Consider the following 27,557-nt stretch of genomic DNA (forward strand, 5'->3'; position numbering starts at 1 on the left):
GCTCTTTATTTGTACCTTAGTATTAATCCTTATCGAAATAAATGATCTATTATTTAAGATCGCTTCAAAACCTTTATATAACTTTTTGAATTATTAGATTCCATTCAAAAGATATCACTAGTTAAAAATTTTGAAAAAAAATCCGCTCGGCGGCTAACTATGCGTCACTCGGGCACGGAGGTACGGGAGGGGGGTTAAGATCACTCGCGCGGTCGGCTCCTTACTGAATGGTTGTGTGCGGAATTAAAAAAAATGTCGCTTGATAATAATATAAAAATGAATTGTTGTTCGTTTGTCCCGCAAAAAAACGAGAACGGCTAACTGGCTAATTTTAGTCTTGAAATTTTCGTGGAAGGCCAGAAAAAGATTAGAAAGTGAGTAAATATGGAAAAATTACGAGGAAGATAATAAAAGAGAATTTTATTCGAATTGACAAGACAAATACAAAACGAGAAAACAAAAAAATAATATTTTGAAGGTTGTTATTGTTGCTTTGTTAAAATATTTTTGTTATTATTCAATTGTATAAGGTTGTGTCCAATTTGTAACAAATAAGGAAAGGCTAAGTTCTGGTCCAACCAAACATTTTATACTCTCGCAATTTATTGATGTAATTTTATTAAGATAACACAAAATTTGACCTATATATTCGGCATAAAGTCCAATAGAAAATCATCAAATATAGTATATGAGGGCTGATGTAATTCCAGAACCAATTTCACTCATTTTCACCACCAAGGTTAACGGGAATGGGGGCAACTTGGCACCTGTTAGTAGGCAAACAAAAGCTTGAAATTACTCCTAAATTGCAAATGAATGAAACACCAGTCGGCAAAATCGCCAAAAATAGCGCTATAACGAAGATTTTCCAAATATTCAAGAAGTCGCTAGAGGTACTGCAAGGACTTTAAAAGATTTTTTGGTGGAGCCAGGATTCAACTATTACTGACGGGCTAATTGCATTTAATTTGTGGCGACACATAAAGAATCGCCAATTAACAACTAACATATGAGTGTTTTTGCAAAAATATCAAATTGCGATTCTAGAAGCAGTTGCAAATGGTGGGGTCGCAGTTGACACCTCGATGGATTAATAACATTTCCAACAGATTTCTGTCACTTCATTGACTCGAAAGAGAAGTTTTCCTGACATGAAACCTCAATATGATAACCATAAATGACTGATTGAATGATCTACATTGGTGGTAAAAAAAAAGATATCGATGATCTTAATGCGATAATTTAGAATTTCGGTCCAAGAGAGTTGACACATCTACAAACCACGATGACGTAGTCAATTATCCCAAAGCATTTAAAATTGACTGTACTATCACCACTCACTTTGCAATTAAAAGTAGTGTGAGTTGTCATCATGCTGCGTAACATAAATCAACCTCGAGTAATCAATATGGTCGCCGAAGCCAAGATTTGACCAACTTAATTTAATGTATACCTTAGCCACAAAAATGTGTGGCCGGGTCTGCTGGTATATGTATAAACTATAATACTCTCTTAATAACTTTTGCGGCGACTTTGCGGTTGTGGTACTCTCCGTACAACATGTTGTGAGAGCATAAAAAATGAACAATATAAACAAAAATATTTTAATTACTTAATTAAAATTGTAGTGTGTTTTAAATTATTTATCGGAATATGCGAATGAAGCCAATGCGAATGAATAAATAATATAATTAAAATTCCTATTAATGATATATGGCTTAATCTCTTTTTGCTCATATGAATGTATTTCTTTATTTGTAAGTATGTATGTGTAATTCTTCTTAACCACTAATATAACAAGTAAGGAAGGGCTAAGTTCGGATTTAACCGACATTTTATACTCATTTATTGAATCAATTTTATTTACATAACACACAATTTTACCCATAAATTCGGCATAAAGTTTAATAAAATAACGAAAATAAAAAAAATAAAATAAAATACTTGATTATACATATATAAACACTTGTTTGCGATTGAAAGCGTGGATCTCCTACCGACCATATGGTAAAACTTAGCAAATTTTAAATCAAGCTCGCACCTTTTTTTCTTGATATGCTCTTTCCAGCGAGGCTTAGCATCTAGAGTAATTCCTAGGTACTTAGCATTATGGAATATGTGGAATAAAACTCACCGTATTTTTGAAAAACCTATAATTAGGTATATGGGAGCTAGGAGAAGATACTTTTGAAAAACCTACAATGAGGTATATGGAAATGTTATGACCCGATTTTAATAATTTTTGGAACAGAGACACACTATTCGAAGAAAACAATTTCCTCTGAATTACATTAAATTATCTGAGAGATTTACCCATATTTTCGGTGAAAATTTATCCTTAGGCGCAGAGTTCAACATGTTCGATATCTGGGGCCTTGAAAAGTCATGGTCCGTTTTCGACAATTTTTTCACAAGTGAAGCCAGAGATGAAATGCCCTAATTGTGTAAAGTTTTATTCCGTTATCTTCATTGGTTCCTTATGTTTACATTATAAAAGGAAGGAATAAGATGGATTTGAAAATTGAGTTATAAGGAAAGTAGTAGTGGTTGTGAACCGATTTCGCCCATTTTTTGTCCGTGTTATCAGGGTGTCAAGAAAATATTATATACCGAATTTCATTCGAATCGGTCGAGTAGTTCCTGAGATATGGTTTTTGACCCAAAAGTGGGCGATGCCACTCCCATTTTTTTATTTCGTAAAGCCAGTAAGCCAGTATAATCAAGCCTGCTAGTACAGCGACAAAACCATCAAATGTAAGTGTTGATGAAGTATACAATACGGATGAAGATGAACTAGCTAAAGAAACTAAGTGGATACTCAAAAAGAACAGCTCTTCAAAAAAACGTAAAGCTGATAATTCCCCAACAATTAATAGCCCTTAGGAAAATAAAAATAATGAAAATACGGCCATTAATGATACCAAAATTCATCGACCACCACCAATTATAATAAACGATGTTAAAGATTTTAATAAAATGCATTCGAATATTACCGCTCTAACACAAAACAAGTTTTTAATAAAGTTTTTGGGTAACGGTGTCTACACACTAAATACATTTGATCCTACTGACTATCGAACAACAATAAAATTCTTGTCAAACGAAAATATAGAATACTAGCAGACCCGGCCACACGTTTTTGTGGCTAAGGTATACATTAAATTAAGTTGGCCCAATCTTGGCTTCGGTGACGATATTGATTACTCGAGGTTGATTTATGTTACGCAGCATGATTACAATTCACACTACTTTTAATTGCAAAGTACAGGCAATTTTAAATAGTTTGGGATAATTGACTACGTCATCCTGGTTAGTAGCTGTGTCAACTCTCTTGGACCGAAATTCTAAATTGTCGCATTAAGATCATCGATATTTTTTTTTTACCACCAATATAGGTCATTCAATCAGTCATTTATGGTTATCATATTGAGGTTACATGTCAGAAAAACTTCTCTTTCGAGTCAATGAAGTGAAAGAAATCTATTGGAAATGCTATTAATCCATCGAGGTGTCAACTGCCAACTATTTCTACAATCGCAATTTGGTATTGTTGCAAAAACACTCATATGTTAGTTGTTAATTGGCGATTCTTTATGTGTCGCCACAAATTAAATGATTTTAGGCATGCGATTAGCCCGTCAGTAACAGTTGATCCAGGAATAATTGGAAGAGTCTGGCGTTAATCACCTACTAACAGAATCCTGGCTCCACCAAAAACGTTCATCGACAATCAAGATCTTTTAAAGTCCTGTGCAGTACATCCAACGACTTCTTGAATATTTGGAAAATTTTCGTTAAAACGCTATTTTTGACGATTTTGCTGGCTGGTGTTTCGTTCATTTGCAATTTAGGAGTAATTTCAAGGCCTACTAACAGGTGCCAAGTCGCCCCTATTCCCGTTAACCTTGGTGGTGAAAATGAGTGAAATTGGTTCTGGAATTACATCAGCCCTTATATACTATATATGAAAACTTGTGTGTTATCTTAATAAAATTACATCAATAAATTGTGAGAATATAGGCTAAGTTCGGGTCCTTTCCTTATTTGTTTCAAATTGTTTTGGGCTATCGACACAACCTTATACAATTGAACAATAACAAAAATATTTTAACAAAGCAACAATGACAACATTCAAATTATAATTTTTTGTTTTCTCTTTTATATTTTTTTTGTCAACTCGAATAAAATTCTCTTATTATTATCTTCCTCGAAATTTTTTCATATTTACTCACTTTCTAATCTTTTTCTGGCCTTCCACGAATATTTCAAGACTAAAATTAGCCAGATCGGTTTGGCCGTTCTCGTTTTTTTGCGGCACAAACGAACAGCAATTCATTTTTATATCATACTAGCAGACCAGGCCACACGTTTTTGTGGCAAGGTATACGTTAAAAAATATATTGATTACTCGAGATCAATTTATGTTAAGCAGCATGATGACAACTCACACTACTTTTAATTGCAAAGTGAGTGGTGATAGTACAGTCAATTTTAAATGCTTTGGGATAATTGACTACGTCATCGTGGTTTGTAGATGTGTCAACTCTCTTGGACCGAAATTCTAAATTATCGCATTAAGATCATCGATATCTTTTTTTTTACCACCAATGTAGATCATTCAATCAGTCATTTATGGTTATCATATTGAGGTTTCATGTCAGGAAAACTTCTCTTTCGAGTCAATGAAGTGACAGAAATCTGTTGGAAATGTTATTAATCCATCGAGGTGTCAACTGCGACCCCACCATTTGCAACTGCTTCTAGAATCGCAATTTGATATTTTTGCAAAAACACTCATATGTTAGTTGTTAATTGGCGATTCTTTATGTGTCGCCACAAATTAAATGCAATTAGCCCGTCAGTAATAGTTGAATCCTGGCTCCACCAAAAAATCTTTTAAAGTCCTTGCAGTACCTCTAGCGACTTCTTGAATATTTGGAAAATCTTCGTTATAGCGCTATTTTTGGCGATTTTGCCGACTGGTGTTTCATTCATTTGCAATTTAGGAGTAATTTCAAGCTTTTGTTTGCCTACTAACAGGTGCCAAGTTGCCCCCATTCCCGTTAACCTTGGTGGTGAAAATGAGTGAAATTGGTTCTGGAATTACATCAGCCCTCATATACTATATTTGATGATTTTCTATTGGACTTTATGCCGAATATATAGGTCAAATTTTGTGTTATCTTAATAAAATTACATCAATAAATTGCGAGAGTATAAAATGTTCGGTTGGACCAGAACTTAGCCTTTCCTTATTTGTTACAAATTGGACACAACCTTATACAATTGAACAATAACAAAAATATTTTAACAAAGCAACAATAACAACCTTCAAAATATTATTTTTTTGTTTCTCGTTTTATATTTTTCTTGTCAATTCGAATAAAATTCTCTTTTATTATCTTCCTCGTAATTTTTCCATATTTACTCTATTTCTAATCTTTTTCTGGCCTTCCACGAATATTTCAAGACTAAAATTAGCCAGTTGGCCATTCTCGTTTTTTTGCGGGACAAACGAACCACAATTCATTTTTATATTATTATCAAGCGACAATTTTTTTTAATTCCGCACACAACCATTCAGTAAGGAGCCGACCGCGCGAGTGATCTTAACCCCCTCCCGTACCTCCGTGCCCGAGTGACGCCTTAAACTTTACAACGCATAGTTAGCCGCCGAGCGGATTTTTTTTCAAAATTTTTAACTAGTGATATCTTTTGAATGGAATTTCAGAATCTAATAATTCAAAAAGTTATATAAAGGTTTTGAAGCGATCTTAAATAATATATCATTTATTTCGATTAATAATAATATATCATTTATTCGGATTAATACTAAGGTACAAATAAAGAGCCTTTTCAAGTAGTGGTATTTTGATTAATTTTTTTATATAACATCGCTTATTGGTACAAAACTATAATAGCAGCATTCGCGATTAAAGAAAGTTTTTTGGTAAACATTATCAGAGTTTTGGTATGGAACCCTATTTTTTTTTAACTAAATAAGGCCTATGTCAGTCAGGGATAGTATAGCTTTCCAACGGTGAAAGAATTTTTCAAAACGGTACAGTAGCCTATTCGAGACAAACATACAAAAAATCAAACGTTTCCTCTTTATAATATTAGTATAGATATGATCAGGGTGACGAGGCGAGTCAAAATCCGTGCAACGGATAACTTGAGTAAAAATTAAGATCTCTTAATGAAAATTGGAGCACATGTTCCATGAGAGGGCTGCTTTCGAAAATGGGCAAACTCGGACCACTGCAACGCCCACAAAATTGCGAAAACCTAAAACACTTAAAGTTTCATAACTAAGCCATAAACAAAGTTATAAAAGTCAAATTTGGAACAAAGGATCGCACTAGGAAGGAGCATATTTGGATGTAATCTTTTGGGGAAGTGGGTGTGGCCCCGCCCCCAAATTGTTTTTTTGTGTATATATCGCAAACCAATGAAAACTTTCTGCAATCGGTTCTCTTACGTACCCCACCACACACCATGAAAATAGTTGAAATCGGATAATAACCACGTTCACCTCCCATACAAAGGTTAGGTTGAAAATTACCAAAAGTGAGTTAACTCACTAATGAAAATCGTCAGAAACATTAAATTTTACAGAAGAAATAGAAGAAAGAAGCTGTACGCGGAATTTTGTACAAAATGGAAAATGGGCGTGGCATCGGTCGGTTATCATATATAGTATACGAGGGCTATACTATATCGGTCAAAAACCATATCTCAGGAACTACTCGACAGATTTCAATGAAATTCGGTATATAATATTTTCTTGACACCCTGATAACACGGACGAAAAATGGGCGAAATCGGTTTACAACCACGACAACTTCCCATGTAACTCAATTTTGAACTCCATCTTATTCCTTCATTTTATAATATACTAGCTGACCCGGCGAACTTCGCCCCGCCCAATTTTTATTTGAAATAGTTAAAACGCTTTTTGAACTCTGTTCAAGGCCATTTATTTGTATGGAATGTTAATATATTCAGGGAATAACGTCTCTGATTAATTTAAATATTTTTTGCGAAGTTCGTTCTTTGTGTTGTTGTGTAGCGTGTAAACAAATAAAGAAGATGGCTCTCCAACACGCTAACATGACACATACATACCTATGTATGTATGTACATATGAAACTGTAAAATTTTGAACTTAAACGATAAATCGGTTTGAATCATTCGAATTCTCAGAATGAACATTTCCTCACTTTTAGATTTGCTGTGTTGTAGTAAACTATTCACTACAGTGAAATTATTATTTATGAATAAAGATGGAAACCTTAGTATATATCTGGTATAAAAATCCACGGGATTGAGATTTGAACTTGAGGTCAAAATTTTTAAAATTATTAATGAAAATTTTCGTAGAGTTGATAATAAGCACAAATTTTCATAAAATAGTTCATTTTTGATTAAATATTTAAGTTTTTAACAAATAAGTTAATTACAACATTGTTAGTTGATAACATGTAACATTTAATTTTATAATCTTAGGATAGATAATTCTTAATTTTTAATAGTAGTATTTATTTTTTTGAATTATAAACATTTTAATTTAACTTAGCACTAATTGGTGCACAATATTTTTGGTTAACCTGTCTCGAGCTAACACAAATAGATTTGATGGTTTTCCCACACGTGAGCATGCAACATATAATTGCCCATGGGAAAAACATGGATTATCCAAATCTAACCCACAAATGGACATTGTTTGGTCTTGAGACTTATTAATGGACATGGCAAAAGCTAAACGAATAGGAAACTGTAGTCTTCTGAATGGTATCGTAGATTCTGACGGTATCATTGGAATACGGGGCAACAGGACCACTTCTCCTTTAAACTTTCCAGTCAAAATGGTTGTTTCAAGAATATTCCCTGTTAACTTTTTGATGACCAAACGTGTACCGTTTCATAACCGAGGGGGATTCAAATTACGCAGAAGAATAATAATTGAACCAATCTTCAACCGAAGAATATGTGGTGGCATTCCGGATATATCTTGAGAGTTTAAAAATTCAGTTGGAACATTTACACTTTCATTTTCATCGACAACAGTATCGATTGATTTAAAAGACATCAGATCGCCTGGCAACAACTGTTGTATCTGGAAGTTAATTTCGTCAACATCAACATTTTTGGCTGCCAAAATAGCCCGCCCACTGAGCCAGTTATGATCTAAATAATTATTTTGTATATCCGGGAAAATACTTTGAATCAATTCAATTTTTGTGTGAACAACAATGCAGAAATTGTTTGGCAGTTTAATGCATTGCGTGTTCATACTTAGGTTATGCTTAAGCACTGAAAATGGGAGGCTTAAGCAATGCTTAAATAACAGCTGATTTTTGTTTTGAATTTGCTTTGAATTTTCAGTGACATCTTTCGTAGCATTGGGCAAGTGTCCGTTCGTTTGCACTCAATAAGAGCTTATACTTTTCCTTCAGTTCCCATAGGTGCTCCGACTCGCTAGTGATGAAATTTGGGGTTCTTTTGTTGTTTTCATCAATTTTTGATATAAATTTATGTATTGTCTGTTATAATTTAAATATGTCAAACATATTTTTATGAATGACATTTGTAAAACATATGTTGCCCATAACGTTGCCATATATCATAATAAAATTTTATAGAAATTAAGCATTGACTGTGAAACGCAAACGACTACTCAGTTTGCAACAATACTTAGCTAAGATTTTATTTAGGCACAACTTAAGTATGGACTGTGAAACCGGGCCATACAAAATTCTATACCTAAATGCATATAAATGAAATTTTTTTTTTGCATTTAGGAAATACATGCAGAAATCAACTCTGCGATTTCCTAAATGCCTCTGAAATCTCCCAAATTCGAGGAAGATTTACTGGAAAAGAGTGGCAGCATTGCTTATTTGTCTGACTATACATATGTACATAACTTTATTTATTTCACGGATTGTATGTGATTTTTTCTTAAATTTAGAATATTGGAAGTCATAGATTTGTATAACTTTACCACAAATAATATAAACTTCAAACAACGCATTTTCACTTAATGTTTTTAGCAAGTGGCAGCTTTTGTTATGACAGCCTAAATCCATGAAAATTTATAAAGGAATTTAGCGCCATCTACTGTAACATAGTGCACTTAGCGCCACCAACTGGTGGATAGCTCTTTGCTAATAATAAACAAATAATTTGCAATAAATAAATAATGCGACTATAAGGAGAGTTATAAACTATCCTATCTTTCAAGTTGTACCAAACTGCACACAGTGTTAAAAATTTCATTAAAATCGGTTCAGTAGTTTAGGAGTCCATCGAAAACAAACAACGTGACACGTGATTTTTATATATTAAGATACATAAGGAACCAATGAACAAAGTGAAATAAAAGTTTACACAGTAACTGTATCGCACACAGATCGCATCACTTGTGAAAAAATTGTGGAAATCGGACTATACATTTTTTTAAAAAAATACGGTGGGCTATATTATTCATATATGTATTGGCAACCTTAGCAAAATTAAGTGAGCGTATAGTCTTGAATATAGTGTACTTTCGTGGTGAAAATGACTGAAATCGGTCCGGTACCTCAGCCCTCGTATACTATATATGATTTTCGATATTCTATTAAACTTTATGACGAATTTATGGGTAAATTTGTGTGTTATCTTAATAAAAATATAGCAATAAATTGCGAGAGTATAAAATGTTCGTTTGCACCCGAACTTAGCCTTTCCTTACTTGTTAACACTTAAAATTAAACAAGTTACAGAAGTTAATCGAGAATGACCAGTTCGACGAGAAGGATTGAAATCCGGATGTCTGTACGTCGTCTGTTCGTTTAGTTAAATGCTTCAACATTAATATTTTAGTACTTTATAGAAATTCAGATTTTTCTGTCAAAGATTTGATTGCAGAACTTCATTATGTAAGTCCTCTCTAATAACTAACTAACATTAATAAACGCTGGAGATTTTAACATTTGTCAAGTCTAAAGGGACTACAATAAGATATACTCTCGCAGAAACATTTTTTCGTTCCTAGGTTGATAATGAACATTCAACTACAACTGCAGGTACAAAAAATGTATAAGTGTGATATCGATATTAAATAGTAATTCGAGAATATATGTACGATTGATAAATATATATATTTAAGAATCATAATATGAATGCCTTTAGATGAGTTTAAAACATAATATAACAATTAACAAAGTATTGTTATAGATAAAAATATTATTAATTTTAAGTATGAAAAATAAAAAAGTTATCAAATTGATATAAGAAACTCATGTTTGATTATCGTATATAAAACAATCTCTTACCGTATTCTTCAACCTGGTTTAATATAAAGTTCTACCAACACCTGAAACAATTTTCATTGGCTCTGAGTTTTACAATTTATAATAATATGATAGCATAAAATGTTCGGTTACATCCGAACTTTGCCCTTCCTTGCGTGTTTGACTTTTCTGTTTTTATACTCTCGCAACCTGTTGCACAGAGTATAATAGTTTTGTTCACCTAACGGTTGTTTATGTCGCCAAGAAATATAAGAGTTAGATATGGGGTTATATATACATAAATGATCAGGATGACGAGTAGATTTGAAATCCGGATGTCTGTCCGTCCGTCTGCCCGTGCAAGCGATAACTTGAGTAAAAATTAGGATATCTTAATGAAATTTGGAACACATGTTCCTTGGCACCCTGAGGAGGTTGCTTTCGAAAATGGGCAAAATCGGTCCACTGCCACGCCCACAAAATGGTGGAAACCGAAAACCTATACAGTGTCATAACTAAGCCATAAATGAAGTTATGAAAATGAAATTTAGAACATAGGATCCCATTAGGGAGGGGCACATTTGGATGTAATTTTTTTTGGAAAACTGGGCCTGACCCCGCCCCCAAATAGGTTTTTTGTATATAACTCGCAAACCAATAAAGCTATATAAGCCAAGCTTTCTGCAGTCGTTTCTTTTAGCCATTTCTTTATACAGTCCAAAAATGAAAGAAATCAGATGATAATCACGCCCACCTTCCATACAAAGGTTAGGTTGAAAATTACTAAAAGTGGGTTAACTCCCTAACGAAAAACGTCAAAAACACCAAATTTTACATTAGAAATGGCAGAAGGGAGCTGCACTGAGATTTTTTTACAAAGTGGAAAATGGGCGTGGCGTCGCCCACTTATGGGTCAAACAACATATTTCAAGAACTATTCGACCGATTTCATTGAAATGCGGTATATAACACTTTCTTGACACCCTGATGCCACGGTTGAAATATGGGCGAAATCGGTTCACAACTACGTCTACTTCCCATATAACTCAATTTTGAATTCAATCTGATTCGTTCACTTTATAATCTATTCATAAGGAACCAATGAAGCTAGCGGAATAAAACTTTACACAAATACTGTATTTGAGCTGTGACATCACTTGTGGAAAAATTGTCAAAATCGGACCATGACTTTTCAAGGCCCCTGATATCGAACATGAAGAACTCAGTGCCTAAGGTTAATTTTTCACTGAAAATATAGGTAAATCCCTCAGATATTTTAATGTAATTCATTCCCTCTGAATTTTTTTCTCATAACAGTTTCTCTCTGTACCTGAAATGGTAAAAATGGGGTCATAACTTCCCCCAGATCCCATATACCTAATTATAAGTAATATTAAAGTAAGTGAGCGTATGTATGTATGTGATTGGCGTTGCAACCTTTTAGCCGGTTATAGCCGAATCGACGATAGTGCGCCATCTCTATCTCTCCTTCGCAGCTCGGCGCCAGTTGGAGATCCCAAGTGTAACCAGGTCGCTCTCCACCTGGTCCCTCCAACGGAGTGGAGGCCTTCCCCTTCCTCGGGTTCCTCCGGCGTTTACTGCATCGAACATTTTCAGGGCTGGAGCGTTTTCGTCCATTCGGACAACATGACCTAGCCAGCGTAGCCGCTGTCTTTTTATTCGCTGAACTATGTCAATGTCGTCGTATAACTCGTTCCATCGTCTGCGGTATTCGCCGTTGCCAATGTTCTGAGGACCATAAATCTTGCGCAAAATTTTCCTCTCGAAAACTCCTAGTGTCGTCTCATCTGATGTTGACATCGTCCACGCTTCTGCACCGTAAAGCAGGACGGGAATGATAAGCGACTTGTAGAGCTTGATTTTGGTTCGTCGAGAGAGGACTTTACTGTTCAATTGCCTACTCAGTCCAAAGTAGCACCTGTTGGCAAGAGTTATTCTGCGCTGGATTTCGAGGCTGACATTGTTCGTGTTGTTGATGCTGGTTCCCAGGTATACGAAATTATCTACGACCTCGAAGTTATGACTGTCAACAGTGACGTGGGAGCCAAGACGCGAATGCGCCGACTGTTTGTTTGATGACAGGAGATATTTCGTGTTGTCCTCATTCACCTCCAGACCCATTCGCTTCGCCTCCTTATCCATGCGGGAAAAAGCGGAACAAACGGCGCGGTTGTTGCTTCCGATGATATCAATATCATCGGCGTACGCCAGGAGATGTACACTCTTGTAGAAGATTGTACCTTCTCGGTTTAGCTCTGCAGCTCTTATAATTTTTTCCAGCATCAGGTTAAAGAAGTCGCACGATAGTGAGTCACCTTGTCTGAAACCTCGTTTGGTATCGAACGGCTCGGAGAGGTCCTTCCCAATCATGACATAGCTTTTGGTGTTGCTCAACGTCAATTTACACAGCCGTATTAGTTTTGCGGGGATACCAAATTCAGACATCGCGGCGTAAAGGCAACTCCTTTTCGTGCTGTCGAAAGCAGATTTAAAATCGACAAAAAGGTGGTGTGTGTCGATCCTCTTTTCACGGGTCTTCTCCAAGATTTGGCGCATGGTGAATATCTGGTCAGTTGTCGATTTTACAGGTCTAAAGCCACACTGATAAGGTCCAATCAGTTCGTTGACGGTGGGCTTTCGTCTTTCACACAGTGCGCTCGATAGAACCTTGTATGCGATATTTAGGAGGCTGATCCCACGGTAATTGGCGCAGATTGTGGGATCTCCCTTTTTATGGATTGGGCAGAGCACACTGAGATTCCAATCGTCAGGCATGCTTTCTTCCGACCATATTCTGCAAAGAAGCTGATGTATGCACCTTATCAGTTCTTCGCCGCCGTATTTGAATAGTTCTGCCGGTAATCTATCGGCCCCCGCTGCTTTGTTGTTCTTCCAGCGGGTAATTGCTATTCGAATTTCTTCATGGTCAGGTAATAGAAGATCTGTTCCATCGTCATCGATTGGGGGATCGGGTTCGCCATCTCCTGGTGTTGTACTCTCACTGCCATTCAGCAGGTCGGAGAAGTGTTCCCTCCATAATCCCAGTATGCCCTGGACATCGGTTACCAGATTACCACCTTGGTCTCTACATGAGGATGCTCCGGTCTTGAAACCTTCGTTAAGTCGCTTCATTTTTTCATAAAATTTTCGAGCCTTCCCTCTGTCTGCCAGCTTCTCAAGCTCTTCGTACTCACGCATTTCGGCCTCTTTCTTTTTTTGTCTGCAGATGCGTCTCGCTTCCCTCTTCAGCTCTCGGTATCTATCCCATCCCGCACGTGTTGTGGTCGTTTGCAACGTTGCGAGGTAGGCAGTCTGTTTTCTCTCCGCTGCGAGACGGCACTCCTCATAGTACCAGCTTGTTTTTTGTCGTTGCCGAAAACCAATTGTTTCGGCTGCAGCGGTACGCAGTGAGTTTGAGATGCCGTTCCACAGTTCCCTTATACCGAGATGCTGATGAGTGCTCTCAGAGAGCAGGAGTGCAAGTCGAGTAGAGTATTTCGTGGCTGTCTGTTGCGATTGCAGCTTTTCGACGTCGAACCTTCCTTGTGTTTGTTGACGGGCATTCTATGCTGCACAGAGGCGGGTGCGAATCTTCGCTGCGACCAGATAATGGTCCGAGTCTATATTTGGTCCTCGGAGCGTACGCACGTCTAAAACACAGGAGACATGTCTTCCGTCTATCACAACGTGATCGATTTGGTTCCGCGTATTTCGATCAGGAGACAGCCAAGCAGCTTGATGTATTTTCTTATGCTGGAATCTGGTAATACAGACGACCATATTTCGGGCCCCAGCGAAGTCGATCAGCCTCAGGCCGTTTGGCGATGTTTCGTCATGGAGGCTGAATTTTCCGACTGTTGTGCCAAAGACACCTTCTTTACCCACCCTGGCGTTAAAATCGCCAAGCACGACTTTTACATCGTGGCGGGGGCAGCGCTCATAGGTGCGTTCTAGGCGCTCATAGAAAGCATCTTTGGTCACATCGTCCTTCTCTTCCGTTGGGGCGTGGGCGCAAATCAGCGATATGTTGAAGAACCTCGCTTTGATGCGGATTGTGGCAAGACGTTCATCCACCGGGGTGAATGCCAGGACTCTGCGACGGAGTCTCTCTCCCACCACAAATCCAACACCAAATTTGCGCTCCTTTATATGGCCGCTGTAGTAGATGTCACAAGGACCCACCTTCTTCCGTCCTTGTCCCGTCCATCGCACTTCTTGGATGGCGGTGATGTTAGCCTTGAGTCGTATGAGGACATCAACCAGCTGGGCAGGGGCACCTTCCCAATTAAGGGTCCGGACATTCCAGGTGCATGCCCTTATATCATTATCCTTAAAACCTTTGCAGGGGTCGTCATCAAAAGGGGGTGTCTCATCCGAGGCTTTCGTTTTTCATTGGGGGGTGTTTTTATGTGGTGGGTCCCAAACCCTACGTACAACCGCATAAGCGGGCTTCGCCTTCTCACTTTAGCTCGCCTTCAAACGGATGTCTGTTGGCTACCCAGAGGATACTTGGTCTAAAACCGGAAGTCGTGAGCTGCTTGAACCATGTGGAGAAGAATCGTTTTTGGCCACTCCCAAGTGAATGACAATCAAAAACTTTCCTCACTTGCGTGAACTTCTACACTTGGTCCCACCCTTATAGTCTTCGATATATCGTATCTTGGTGGTGAAAACGAGTGATATCTGTTTAGGAATTACCTCAGTCCCCATATACTATTTATGATGATTTTCGTTATTCTATTGAACTTTATACCAAATATATATAAAATTACATCAATAAATTGCGAGAGTATAAAATGTTCAGTTACACCCGAACTTAGCCCTTATTTACTTGTTAAATTTGTTTACTTTCTCATTTTTTTCCGGCAGTAATGTAAACTTTTTTGAAAATATGTGAACAAAAAAACATTTCAACATTTTCTACAATTCCAAAGTTTTACGTAGTACCGATTCCTTTCGCAACGCAATTCACCTTAATAAAGCATTTCTATTCGTAACGCCTTACAAAGTAATCCCCCAGATTGCTGATAAATATACATACAATGGAACTTCTCTAATTCGAATCACCATAATCCACAAAAAACTTCGAGTTAGAAAGAAAATTATAAAAATTTTCGATAAAAAATAAAAATTTTGAAAACCTCTACACAGATTTATGCACAGTTTTATTTAATTAATTCGCATAAAGTTTTTTGCTTGTGTACATAAATTAAAAAATGTATTCTGTAATTTTTCGCTGAACATATAGTTTTTGCTTATTTGTTTCAATAAAAAGAGATTTTAATCTGTTTAGTGTATTAATATTCGTATTTAAATAGGAATTCAATATTGCGGAAGCAGTTAACTATTGTTTGGCTCTTGACGTCTGTATCCCATGCCTTTGTTATATGATTTATGCAATCCATAAGTATAATATCATATTTTTTGTTCGCCTTCATACGATTCAGGGACTCTTAAAATTCTGCCTCAGTAGAAAAATGTTTAATTTTGTATTATGCCTTAGCCGAGGTGCCCTGGTATTAGGTTGAAAAAAGGCCAGTTCAATAGATTTTAATTTTATTTGTACCTCTTTGGGATGTGCCTGACAATTATCAATAAATAATAATACTTTTCGTCCAGATTTTAAAAATTGTTGGTCTAATTTCAGAATCCATTGTTCAAACAGATGGCCGGTCATCCATCTTTGGAATTAGCCTTATAATCGTCAGGCAACCATTTAACAATACGAAAGCAAAGAGGATTCTGACTTTTGCCAATCAGAATTCTTTGTACTTTCCCAAAGGTTGGGGAAATACTTGAATTTGTCATTTTTGGCAGTCCTCGTCACGAACGTCATTGCTTTCACCATACTGAATCACCATACCATGTCTAAAACGAAACTTGAATTTTATTTTCACATTAGTTAAACCTCTTATTAGTTAAAAGTCTTCTTCATTACCTTTGATTCCATTTATCAAGCCAACCAGTGTGTGCCTTAAAATCTTTTTCACCAAATCGCTTTGCAAATTTCATTGCTTTCTCTTTCAACATGACTCCAGATATTGGCATATTTTGGTTTCTAGCTGCTGAAAAAAATTCTAAAACAGCTTCATTCTTTTGCAGGATATAGTACAAGTGCCACATTCAAATGATGTTACAATTACGTCTTTGTTTTTTACAATAGAATGTAGAAACTGTACTCGCCGGAACACCGTACTTTAAAGCCATATCTTTTTTCTTTGCACCACTTTCTATTTCTTTTATTAAGTTCACTTTTTCCATAAGTGACAAACATTTTAAAACACATGACGGCGCCATCGCAAATTAATTTTTTTTTATATATGTACACTACGAGTGGATAATAAGCGCAATTCATATTTCCTTTCAACCAAACAGGAATGACTTACATAAATACATAAAAGAAAAAATGAAATAGCAAGAAACTAAAAGGATTTATCAAGCTTGCAAATAAGCAGCGTGTGAGTGAATACAAAAGTTTTAATTACGCGCGGCGAATTCTACATGAGCATCTGTTACAAAGTGGGATTTCCCCGAAAAATGTTCGACTTATGGAAGGAAATTTGTATGAAATTCGCCTTCTAGTGCCAATTCAATAGTTCGAATTATGGAGAACTTCGAGTTATAGAAGTTCAACTTCTGGAAGTAAATTTGTATAAAATTTCCTTCTAAACGCTATTACCACTTCAAGACTTCGAATAATGGAGAACTTAGAGTTATAGAAGTTCCACTGTACATACATATGTATATTAAATAATGCCATCATCCTTATTATTTACATACATATATGTATATTCTTCGGATGCTAATTCTTGACGTGTTTATTTTTCAGTATCAGTTTCACTCAATCAATAGCGGAGAAGATTCGACAACAAAAACAAAGAAAGTAAGTAAGTAAAAAAACGTATAGATTTTAAAATTTTTGAAATTATTAATCTAAAATAAATTTCTAAATTTTAAATATTAAACACAAATCAATATAAAAGGTTCATATTTTATTAATCTTATATTTATTGAAAAATCTCAAGAGTGTTTGAGAAGCAAAAAAATGTATTTAATTGCCAGTTTACAGAGCTTATAATTGGCTAGTAGAGAATTACCCATAAGAGTAAAACACATTCCCTCACTCATGATCAACCCCAGATATTTGACGAACAATCGGTAAATACAGCGGCGACAGTCTACCCTTTAAGATCATTGTCACCCTTTAAGATCATTGACACAATCGTAGCTGCAATCATTCACAACTAATGCAGCAATTGCAGCACGACCAACAAATCCACTGTAGATTGGACCCTCCCACACCCTCACTTATTCATACAACCACCCAGCTCAAACTTTATGGCATATCATCCCTGACAATTTACCTGGAATAACCCACCCATCAGTGTCTGACGAGGGCACGACCAACAACACCACAGTTGATCGGACAGCATTGCTATAACCGGCAGTGGCCTTCTCAGCCTCTCTATGGTCGAAAGCCATACACCGGAAGCAGCCAGGATCAGGGCTATCCGGCCGCACTCTGAAGGAGAACCACTTGATGTAGCACCTTCCCTCTTCCAGGGGGTGGACATTAATTTTTCCGAGCCCTCAAGGGCAACATTAGTACTACCATCAGGGGCCACCTTCCTGGGCCGTCTGACCATCCTCACGAACTCATATTTGGATATTTCGGTGAGAACCCCCTGAACTAATGACATGATATTACTTGCCACTTTCTCCCTCTCTGCAAAAGGATGAGTGCGTATCAGTACGCTCAACCTCCTTAAGAACTCTCTTGATGATTTCCTTAGATGAAGCTGTAGGAGTCATGCTCCTAATTACCACCGACCACGTCTCCACCAGCTTCGGCAGTTCCGAAGCAATCGCCTCCAGCACAGGTACCAAAAGCTCACCCACCAACACCGCGGTAGACACCATCGATATGCTCGGTGGGGAGAATACAATCTTCTCTAAGAGCATCAACTTGACCTCGCAGTTGAGCATTTTCAGTTATAACCGTATTTAGAAGTGCCTCATACTTTGAGGCAGGCTCCATTAGCCTCAAGCCAGATAGTAGAAAACACCGACCACAGGACAACACACTGAGACTCTGTGATAGTCCACACCCGATAACAATGTGGGTAACGCACGTAAGCCTAACACGCGCCTACACCACCCGTAAAAATTCAAACACAAAATATTCTAATATATATTAAAGTATATATACACTCAATCACTTGTGATTGAAAAAACAAAAATCGCAAACGTATAACGTCACACAAAAACAAATTTAATAAGTAAGGAAAGGCTAAGTTCGGGTGCAACCGAACATTTTATACTCTCACAATTTATTGAAGAAATTTGATTAAGATAACTTACAAATTTACCTATAAATTCGGCATAAAGTTTAATATAATAATGAAAATCGTCACATATAGTAGAGGGATAAGGTAATTCTCGAACCGATTTCATTAATTTTTACCAGCAAGGTAAATTATTTCCCAGACTATTCGCTTACTTAACTTTCTAAGATATTTTATTTTTGAAAAACCTATAATTAGATATATGGGAGCACGGAGATGTTATCACCCGATTTTAATAATTTTTGGAACAGGGACACACTATTAGAAGAAAATAATTTCCTCTGAATTACATTAAATTATCTGAGAGATTTACCCATATTTTCAGTTAAAATTTACCCTTAGGCGCTGAGTTCAACATGTTCGATATCCGGGGTCTTGAAAAGTTATAGATCGTTGTCGACTATTTTTTCACAAGTGAAGCCAGAGATAATATGCACTATTTGTGTGAAAATTTTTATTCCGCTATCTTCATTGGTTCCTTATGTACATCTTATAAAGTGAACGAATAAGATGGAATTCAATCCGATTCGCCCATTTTTTATCCGTATTATCAGGGAGTCAAGAAAATATTATATCCCGAATTTCATTGAAATCTGTCAAGTAGTTCTTGAGATATGGTTTTTGACCTATAAGTGGGCGATTCCACTCCCATTTTTCATTTTGTAAAAAAATCTGAATGCAGCTTCCTTCTGCTATTATTTCTGTGAAATTTAGTGTTTCTGACGATTTTCGTTAGTGAGTTAAATCAATTTTAGTCATTTTCAACCTAACCTATGTTTGGGAGGTGGGCGTGGTTATTATTCGTGCCTCTCATGGTCCCAAGGAATATTTGTGCCAAGTCCACGGACGGACGGACGGAAAGACATCCGGATTTCAAATCTACTCGTCACTCTGATCACTTTGAACACCTGGCTCAATGTAAACATTTTTGAAGGCCAACTATGATATGCACAAACAAGCCGACAAATGAGAAAATTAACAAACAAATGTAAGTATTTATATTCAAACACTTGTAATCTATTACATATATAAAACATATACATTTTATACATTTTTCGTGAATATGTATGTTATTGGCGTTCAACCGTTTAGCCGGTTATAGCCGAATCGTTGAGAGCGCGCCACTCTTCTCTTTCCTTCGCAGTTCGGCGCCAGTTGGAGATTCCAAGTGTAACCAGGTCGCTCTCCCTCTAACGGAGTGGAGGCCTTCCCCTTCCTCGGCTTCTTCCGGCGGGTACTGCATCGAACACTTTCAGGGCTGGAGTATTTTCGTCAATTCGGACAACATGACCTAGCCAGCGTAGCCGCTGTCTTTTTATTCGCTGAACTATGTCAATGTCGTCGTGTACCTCGTATAGCTCATCGTTCCATCGTCTGCGGTATTCGCTAGTGTCAGTAAAACTCCTAGTGTCGTCTCATCTGATGTTGATATCGTCCAAGCTTCTGCACCATAAAGCAGGACGGGAATGATAAGCGACTTGTAGAGTTTGATTTTGGTTCGTCGAGAGAGGAATATATAATATGTATAATATACGAGAACGTGAATAAATGGAATAAAAAACGCAATTGACATTCCATATAAAACCAAAATTTATTGTTCAAAACATCTGAGTAGGATTTATTTTCATAAAAATGAAAACAAAACTGAAAAACAAAAAAAAATTATCAATCACAACATCAATTTGATAAATAAAAAAAAAAAAATAAACAAGCTTTATTTATGGCTTAGTTATGGCACTTTATGTGTTTTCGGTTTTCGCCATTTTGTGGGCGTGGCAGTGGTCCGATTTTACTCATTTTCGAGCCAAGTGCCAAGTTTCATCAAGATATCTTAATTTTTACTCAAGTTACAGCTTGCACAAACGGACGGACGGACAGACAGACATTCGGATTTGAACTCCACTCTTCACCCTGATCACTTTGGTATACATATATAACCCTATATCTAACTCGTTTAGTTTTGGGTGTTACAAACAACGGTTATGTGAACAAAACTATAATATTCTCTTTATCAACATTTGTTGCGAGAGTATAAAAATCGCCTTTTTGTTATTGTAAAATTGTTAGCAATTAAAATTTTTGGAAAAACTCATCGAGAGCTATATATATGTATAATATTTGTTCAAAATTTCAAAACGATCGATGTAGTCGTTTTTTCTGTAAGCTGGTCCCCGACTTTAAAAATGACATATTTGGGAAAATCGATTAAAAGTTTTGTACACTCAGCGCAGGTAGCTGGAGGTACCGTTATTCAACCTGCTGTAACTTCGTTAGTTTTTCTCCGAATGACCTAAAACTTTAACACAATATTCTTGAGATGTTGATGGCTCAGAAAAAAATAAAAAAAAAAAAATGAAAAAAAAAAGTTGTCAAAACTGACCCCCCCTAAATTGTGTAATAAAAGCCACTACCTATGATCCAATTGAATTTTTAAAACTCTTGGTCGTGTCTGGCTTGCCATCGCACAATTTACGACTATTGGCTCCGTAGTAGTCATGCATCGAAACTTAAACCATATAAAACTGACTACTGAACGCGTTTAGTGGTAAATAGTAGAAAATTTATGAACAATGTGATCTATGCCATAATACTCAAAGGAAAGTTCGAAGGTGAAGTTCTCATTCCGAGGATTCCGGTGATAGCAACCGATTTGCCGTTGGAGTTTAAACGACTTCAATTTGCGATCCATCTTACATTCTCTATGACCGTTAACAAATAAGAAGGCTACTCCTAGTATGTAGTAAAGTATGTGACCTGAATTTAGAAAATTCATGTTTTTGGTCAATTATGTATATGTGGCATGTTCACGGGACAGACGACCATCTGCGTTATTTGTTCTTGCCTGATTATAAAATGAAAAACGTCTCATTGTAAATTACAAGATGCTTCGCTGAAGAGTGCAACCTATGCACCAAAATACATAACTAATAAAGAATTATTAAAATACTTAATTTTTTTATTATCATATTCAATGCATGAAAATGAACTCAATAAAATCAAATCTGCTCATTTATCTGCTCTAACGCGGAAGAAACTTCTCCGCTGGGCCAGCTATTGTATAAATATACAAAGCCAACTACATAACCTAGTGGGGGTTCACTCCGGAAGTGCAGGTAGAAGTGAAAACTTGAACTTATGGTCACTTATTGGGCACTTTTTTGGGTGAGAATTTTTAGGTGCGCTCGCGACATGAGAAATTGTACATAAAAAATCAAGTTTATCAAAACAATGTGGTCACTTTATGAATGGACATGAAGTATAATAATATAGAAACTATATTCAAAGGAAGTGGTTTTATTTAAATGAGTAAATATTAGTAAATAGTAAATACAAAATTTATCAATTCTCATCCATAATTTCAACAACTCTTACATCATCATTATCAGCATTTTCATCATTATTATCAGGATTTTCATCAAATTCTAAAACTGAAACAATATGTCTATGGTAACTAAAATATGAAATGAACAATTTTGATTTAAATCTATTTATATATCTTGTAAATACTGCATCAATAGTAGTTTTGTATTTTGTTGTGCTAAAATTGCGATCATTGGACATCGTAAAATCAAATTCTTCATATAAAAATTTAATTAATGATTGATTTTTGACATCAGCAAAGCTTATGTTGAAATCTCCACTCAAAATCATGGGATAATGATCAAATCTTCTTTTAATTTTCATCATAAATAGTGCGGAAGCAGCTTTAGAATAAATTAATAAATTGAATAGAGTTAATGTAATAGGTGCCTCTATATTCTAATAGCAGGCCTTCTTAATTGGATCTCTCTTCGGCTCCGGATCTCTCTATCCGGCTCGAAGGACCAAATATTTAAAAACAAGCTGATTTCAAATACCTCTTACCGCGGGTCGGGGAAAATATTTGAAACACCAAACTTGAGTGAGAACTATTTCATTCTGATTTTATTTTGGTTTTTTACTTACTTATATACAAATTTTAGAATTATCTTAAGAACTAATTATATATGTATGTGTGTATGTCTATATGTATATTTTATATGTTGCACGATAAGGGGTTATTTCAAATGCACACAAGCAATTGCCCAAATGTATTTTTATAACCAATAGGTTATCTTGTGCATACATATAAATGTGTTTGTTGAGTGCATGCATGTTGCATATAGATGCCTGCGTGCCTCATATAAATATATGTACGTTGTATATATAAATGTATGTATTATATGTATGTATGTATGTATGTTCGTTAAATATATTTGAACATACATATTTATGTTCAGTGGACTGTATATGTTATTACATTTTTCTTATTTAATATTCTTAATATGTAGAGTAATAAAAAATTAAATGTATTGCTGCATAAAAACTAAGTGTGGCTTTTTGACGCCAACATACATGTTCATTTTTGAACATTCTCCCGGGCGACAAAAGTGACTCCTGGAAAGGCGACTGCAGCTTGTAATCGTCGCCTGGTTTTTAGTCGATAATAAATGATGATTGCCACCACCACACCGATCATAAAAAGTACCAATGAGACGTGTCCGGTAACATGATGTATTTTGACCTCTTTTAATTCGATGTTTTCTTTTTTGAGTTGTTTCACAATGTTTTGTAACTCCTTGATGTCGTTTATACTTGTAGTTAAAGTCTCTTGTTGAACAATTACTTGAGGGTTGGGTACTTCGTTTACTTCCATCATCGGTTGATTTACAGGTGCCTCAATTACCTTTTGCGAGTTAAAATGTTGTGAAGCCGCAAGAATAACTCCTTTGTATCGGCCAGTGCATCCTTCTCCTAACTCCATTATGCCTTTCGCTGGTATATTGAAAAATTCCTTTGATTTGCTGCATTCTATATCTATAGTTCCATTTGAAAATATATTGTAAAGCCAAGTATTGCCAGTTTGAAGTTTTATCCAAAAGCTAGTCCAATGCCCTTTTTTGAATAGACAGTTCTTTGTTGTCATGCCACGTAATACCGCGATTTCACATGACTGGTTTGAAGATGGTTTCCAAGGCCAGCTTCCTTTACATATGTATTGGTTGTCTAAACTTGTATCACATCTATCCAACTCTGCTTGTTGTAACAAATTGTATGCATCTAAACCGAAGTTGTAAATTAGGTAGTTTCCTTTTATTATTGGAATCATCATTTCTTCATCATGTTGAAAGGGAATTGGAATAACCCTAAATAATGTTGACGTTTCACGTGCGAATAATGGAATGGTTGTTTTGATTACTACTCTATTATCCATTATAATTCCTTTTCCTCTCATCAGTTTGTATACATTTTTTAGTATTTCTTCCTTTTGCGCTCCCAGAAGTTTTAACTTGGGTGAAAGTTCGTTTCTAATTTTCGATATTTCTTCACTCATTTGAGTTGGTCTTAAAAGTTGTGGGTTTAAATGCCCATGGTTAATATCAATTAATAAATTGATAATTGATGATTGAATATTTTCACATTCCGTTAATGTCATATCGAGTTGTGTTACCATCATTTGATACATTAATGCCATCCTCTCGGCGTTCAGATTTTTTATTAATTCTGAGAAGAATAAATTCAATTGTCCATTCATTTTAACGAAAGTTTCTCGCATTTCTTCTTGCGATTTCTTCATAATATTCAATGATGAATCAATGACAGACGTCTGTTTCTGGATCAATTGTTTCAAATTCTTCTCGTTATCTAATAAATTAGTTAGGTCTTGCTCTAACTCTTTTCGATCATCTGCATCCATTGTTCCAAACAGAATGTGATGAATAGTACCTACAAACTCAAACGGTGCTCGACGTGTCGGTTGTAGTAAAAGATTATTATCCATTTCCAATGCCTTGAACCTTTTTTCTAGTGCGGAGTTCATCATCTCACAGCTTGATTCAAAATTGTTAAGAAGATGACATTGTGTTTTCATTCTCGCAATGTAATTGGCTATTCTGTCCATTTGGTTGAAGTAGGGTTCTATGTTGTAATATACTACTAAGTTCCACGTAGATATTTCAATATCAACCATGGCAGTTTTCTCTAGATATATAGCACTTTTGCTAGGTATCTCTTTTATGCGAACATCTCCGCCAATCTTCGTTGCCATCGCTGTTTGCTTTAGTAAAAGCATGCAAGTTATTACCGACATTGTAGTTATCTTTCTGCGTCTACAATTTTTTAAGTTTTCTTGTTGTAAACTTTTCTCTTTTTCTTCCGAGTAGAGTGGACATATTTTACTGATAGGCCTTTTCACAGCACTATCTTGTGTCTGAATGGTTACTACTCTCACTATTCCATCAGATCCTTTATGCGTTTCAATAATTTTTCCCATCGGCCATTTTGCTGGATGAGAAGTCTCGTTTTTTAGCAACACAATTTGTCCCTCTTTTATATTGCTCATCGGTAGTTTCCATTTATATCTTTGTTGTAAAGTATGCAAATATTCCTCTTTCCAATTCTTCCAAAATTGGTATTTCATTTTTTGCAGAAGACTCCATCTATCCAACGTTGTCAATTTAGTTTCTTGAAACGGTTCTGGCGCACTCAGTAATGTTCTTCCAATTAAAAAATGTCCTGGAGTGAGTATATTGTGATCTTCGCAATCTTCTCCAGTTGTATAAAGCGGACGTGAATTTAAAACTGCCTCAATTTGTGTTAACAGCGTAGTTAACTCTTCATATGTGAGAGTACTATCACCTATAATCCGCTTAAGGTGATATTTCATAGATTTAACACCTGCCTCCCAAATTCCTCCAAAGTGAGGACTTGCCGGGGGAATAAAATGCCACTTGATACCTTCTCTCTCCATAATAGGTGCAATAACTTTGTTGTTTGAAATAACCAGTTTTAAGTCTTTGTCCAAAAATTTAGCTGCTCCCACAAAGTTCGTGCCATTGTCTGAATACATATTAGCACTTTTTCCTCTTCTCGCAAAGAAACGCCGTAATGCTGCCAAAAATGTTTCCGTTGTTAAATCGCTTACGGCTTCCAGATGAATTGCCTTCGTCACCATGCATACAAAGACAGCAATATATCCTTTGTATGATTTTTGGCCTCTACCTTTTGAACAGCGTATTTGAAATGGTCCTGCATAATCCACTCCTGTATTATTAAATGGATGACTAGGAATAACTCGACATGATGGCAAATTTCCCATTAATTGTGTTACTACTTCTTGATTATATCGAGTGCATCGAACACATTTTCTCACATACTGCTTTAGTTGACTTTTCATGCGAATGATCCAGAACTCTCTCCTGATGTGTGTCCGCATTAAACTAATGCCTCCATGTAATGTTGTTTTATGTGCTTCCTGTATAATCAAATTCGCTAATTCACAATTCTTGAGTATGATTGGATGTTTAGTGGCATAACAGATTTCAGAATTTTGTAGTCTTCCTCCTACTCTTAAAATGCCATCTTTATCCACAAAAGGATATAATGTTGATAGTTTGTTTTTCCTATCCAATACCTTGCCATTTTTTAATTGTCGTATTTCATCATAGAAATCCAAATTTTGTTGCATTTTAATTATATTTTTCTTTGCTAATTGCATCTCGTCTACTGTTAAATAATCCGCTTTTATTGTTTTTCTTCGAATTTTATTAGTGAATCGCATCACATATGCCATTACTCTAATTAGTTTTCCTAGGTCTGAAAACTTTTGTATTATTGAAGAGAATCTTCTCTCTTCTTGTTGTAGTTGTAGTAATAATTTTTTCTTCTATCCCTTTCGGCCAGTGATCTGCATTTAATTGAAGCCACGACGGTCCTTGCAACCATAGCTTATGTTGTAACAATCAGGTGATGTCCCTCTTGATGCAACATCTGCTGGATTTTCACTCGATTTTACATACTTCCATTCGGCTTCCGGAATCATTTCATTAATATAGTTTACTCTGGTGCGTATAAACTTCTCTTTGTTGTTTTTATTTTGGATCCATGCCAGTGTAACCATTGAATCACTCCATGCGTACATTTTACATTTCAAATTCAATGTCTTCTTGACTCTATTTAATATAATAGCCAGTAGATGTGCACCGCAAAGTTCTCATTTGGGTATTGTTTTTCTATTTTTAATAGGGTTCACTTTGCTTTTGGCTAGCAACAGTGTCACTTGCTGTCCCACTTTTGCATATATTACTGCTGCATATGCTTTATCAGATGCGTCTCCAAATGCGTGCAATTCCAACTTGGTGTTGCTATTTGTACCGATCCAGCGTGGAATAGTTATTTCATCTAATGCATCCAATTGTTTAGCGAATTACAGCCACTCTTCTTCTAACTCTTTGTTTAATGGCTCGTCCCAAGATCCACCAGCCGACCAAAGTTTTTGCATAAAGCATCTGCCTACAATTGTTACTGGTGCAAGCCATCCAAGTGGATCAAATATTTTGGCCAATTGTGATAATATTGTCCGTTTGGTTATTTTTTCTATCTGTTGTGTTGCTGCCTTGAACTTAAAAAGATCGCGTTTTGGTTCCCATTGTAATCCCAATGTTTTTACTGAATCCGTTTCTTCGATTTGAATAATTTCATTTGCCTCCTGTGTATATTCATCAATTATTTCAGGATTATTTGATAACCATTTTCTCAAATGAAATCCTGCACACTGTAAAGTTTGCATTAGTTTCTCGCGTAATTCTTTACAGTCTTGAATAGTGTGACCTCCTGTCATGAGATCGTCCATGTAAAAATCGTTCTTTATGACATCATGTACGTTTTTATTGTCTTTGCAGTAAATGTTCCCAATCTCATGTAACGTTCTTACTGCTAAAAATGGTGCTGCTGCTGTGCCATATGTGACTGTTGTAAGTTTAAACTCTTTTATTTTCTCCTGCGGATTTTCTCTCCATAGAATATACTGGTATTCTTGATCTTCCTCTCTGACTTTTATTTGTCGATACATCTTTTCGACGTCAGCACTCATCACATAACGCCACATACGCCA

The 27,557-nt window shown here is 36.0% G+C and overlaps 1 protein-coding gene across 8 annotated transcripts in view; it reads left to right on the forward strand.

The window, feature by feature from the left end:
• Nucleotides 1-27,557, forward strand: part of LOC128923552 (protein rtoA-like) — a 2,411,103-nt gene that overhangs the window by 1,215,712 nt on the left and 1,167,834 nt on the right. For all 8 annotated transcript variants that reach the window (XM_054235822.1, XM_054235824.1, XM_054235823.1 and 5 more), the window contains one exon: nucleotides 17,131-17,184. In XM_054235822.1, the coding sequence (XP_054091797.1) occupies nucleotides 17,131-17,184 (54 nt within the window). The remainder of the gene's footprint in view (nucleotides 1-17,130; nucleotides 17,185-27,557) is intronic.

Source organism: Zeugodacus cucurbitae, chromosome Y (assembly GCF_028554725.1).
Source record: "Zeugodacus cucurbitae isolate PBARC_wt_2022May chromosome Y, idZeuCucr1.2, whole genome shotgun sequence".
NCBI classification, from domain to species: domain Eukaryota; kingdom Metazoa; phylum Arthropoda; class Insecta; order Diptera; family Tephritidae; genus Zeugodacus; species Zeugodacus cucurbitae.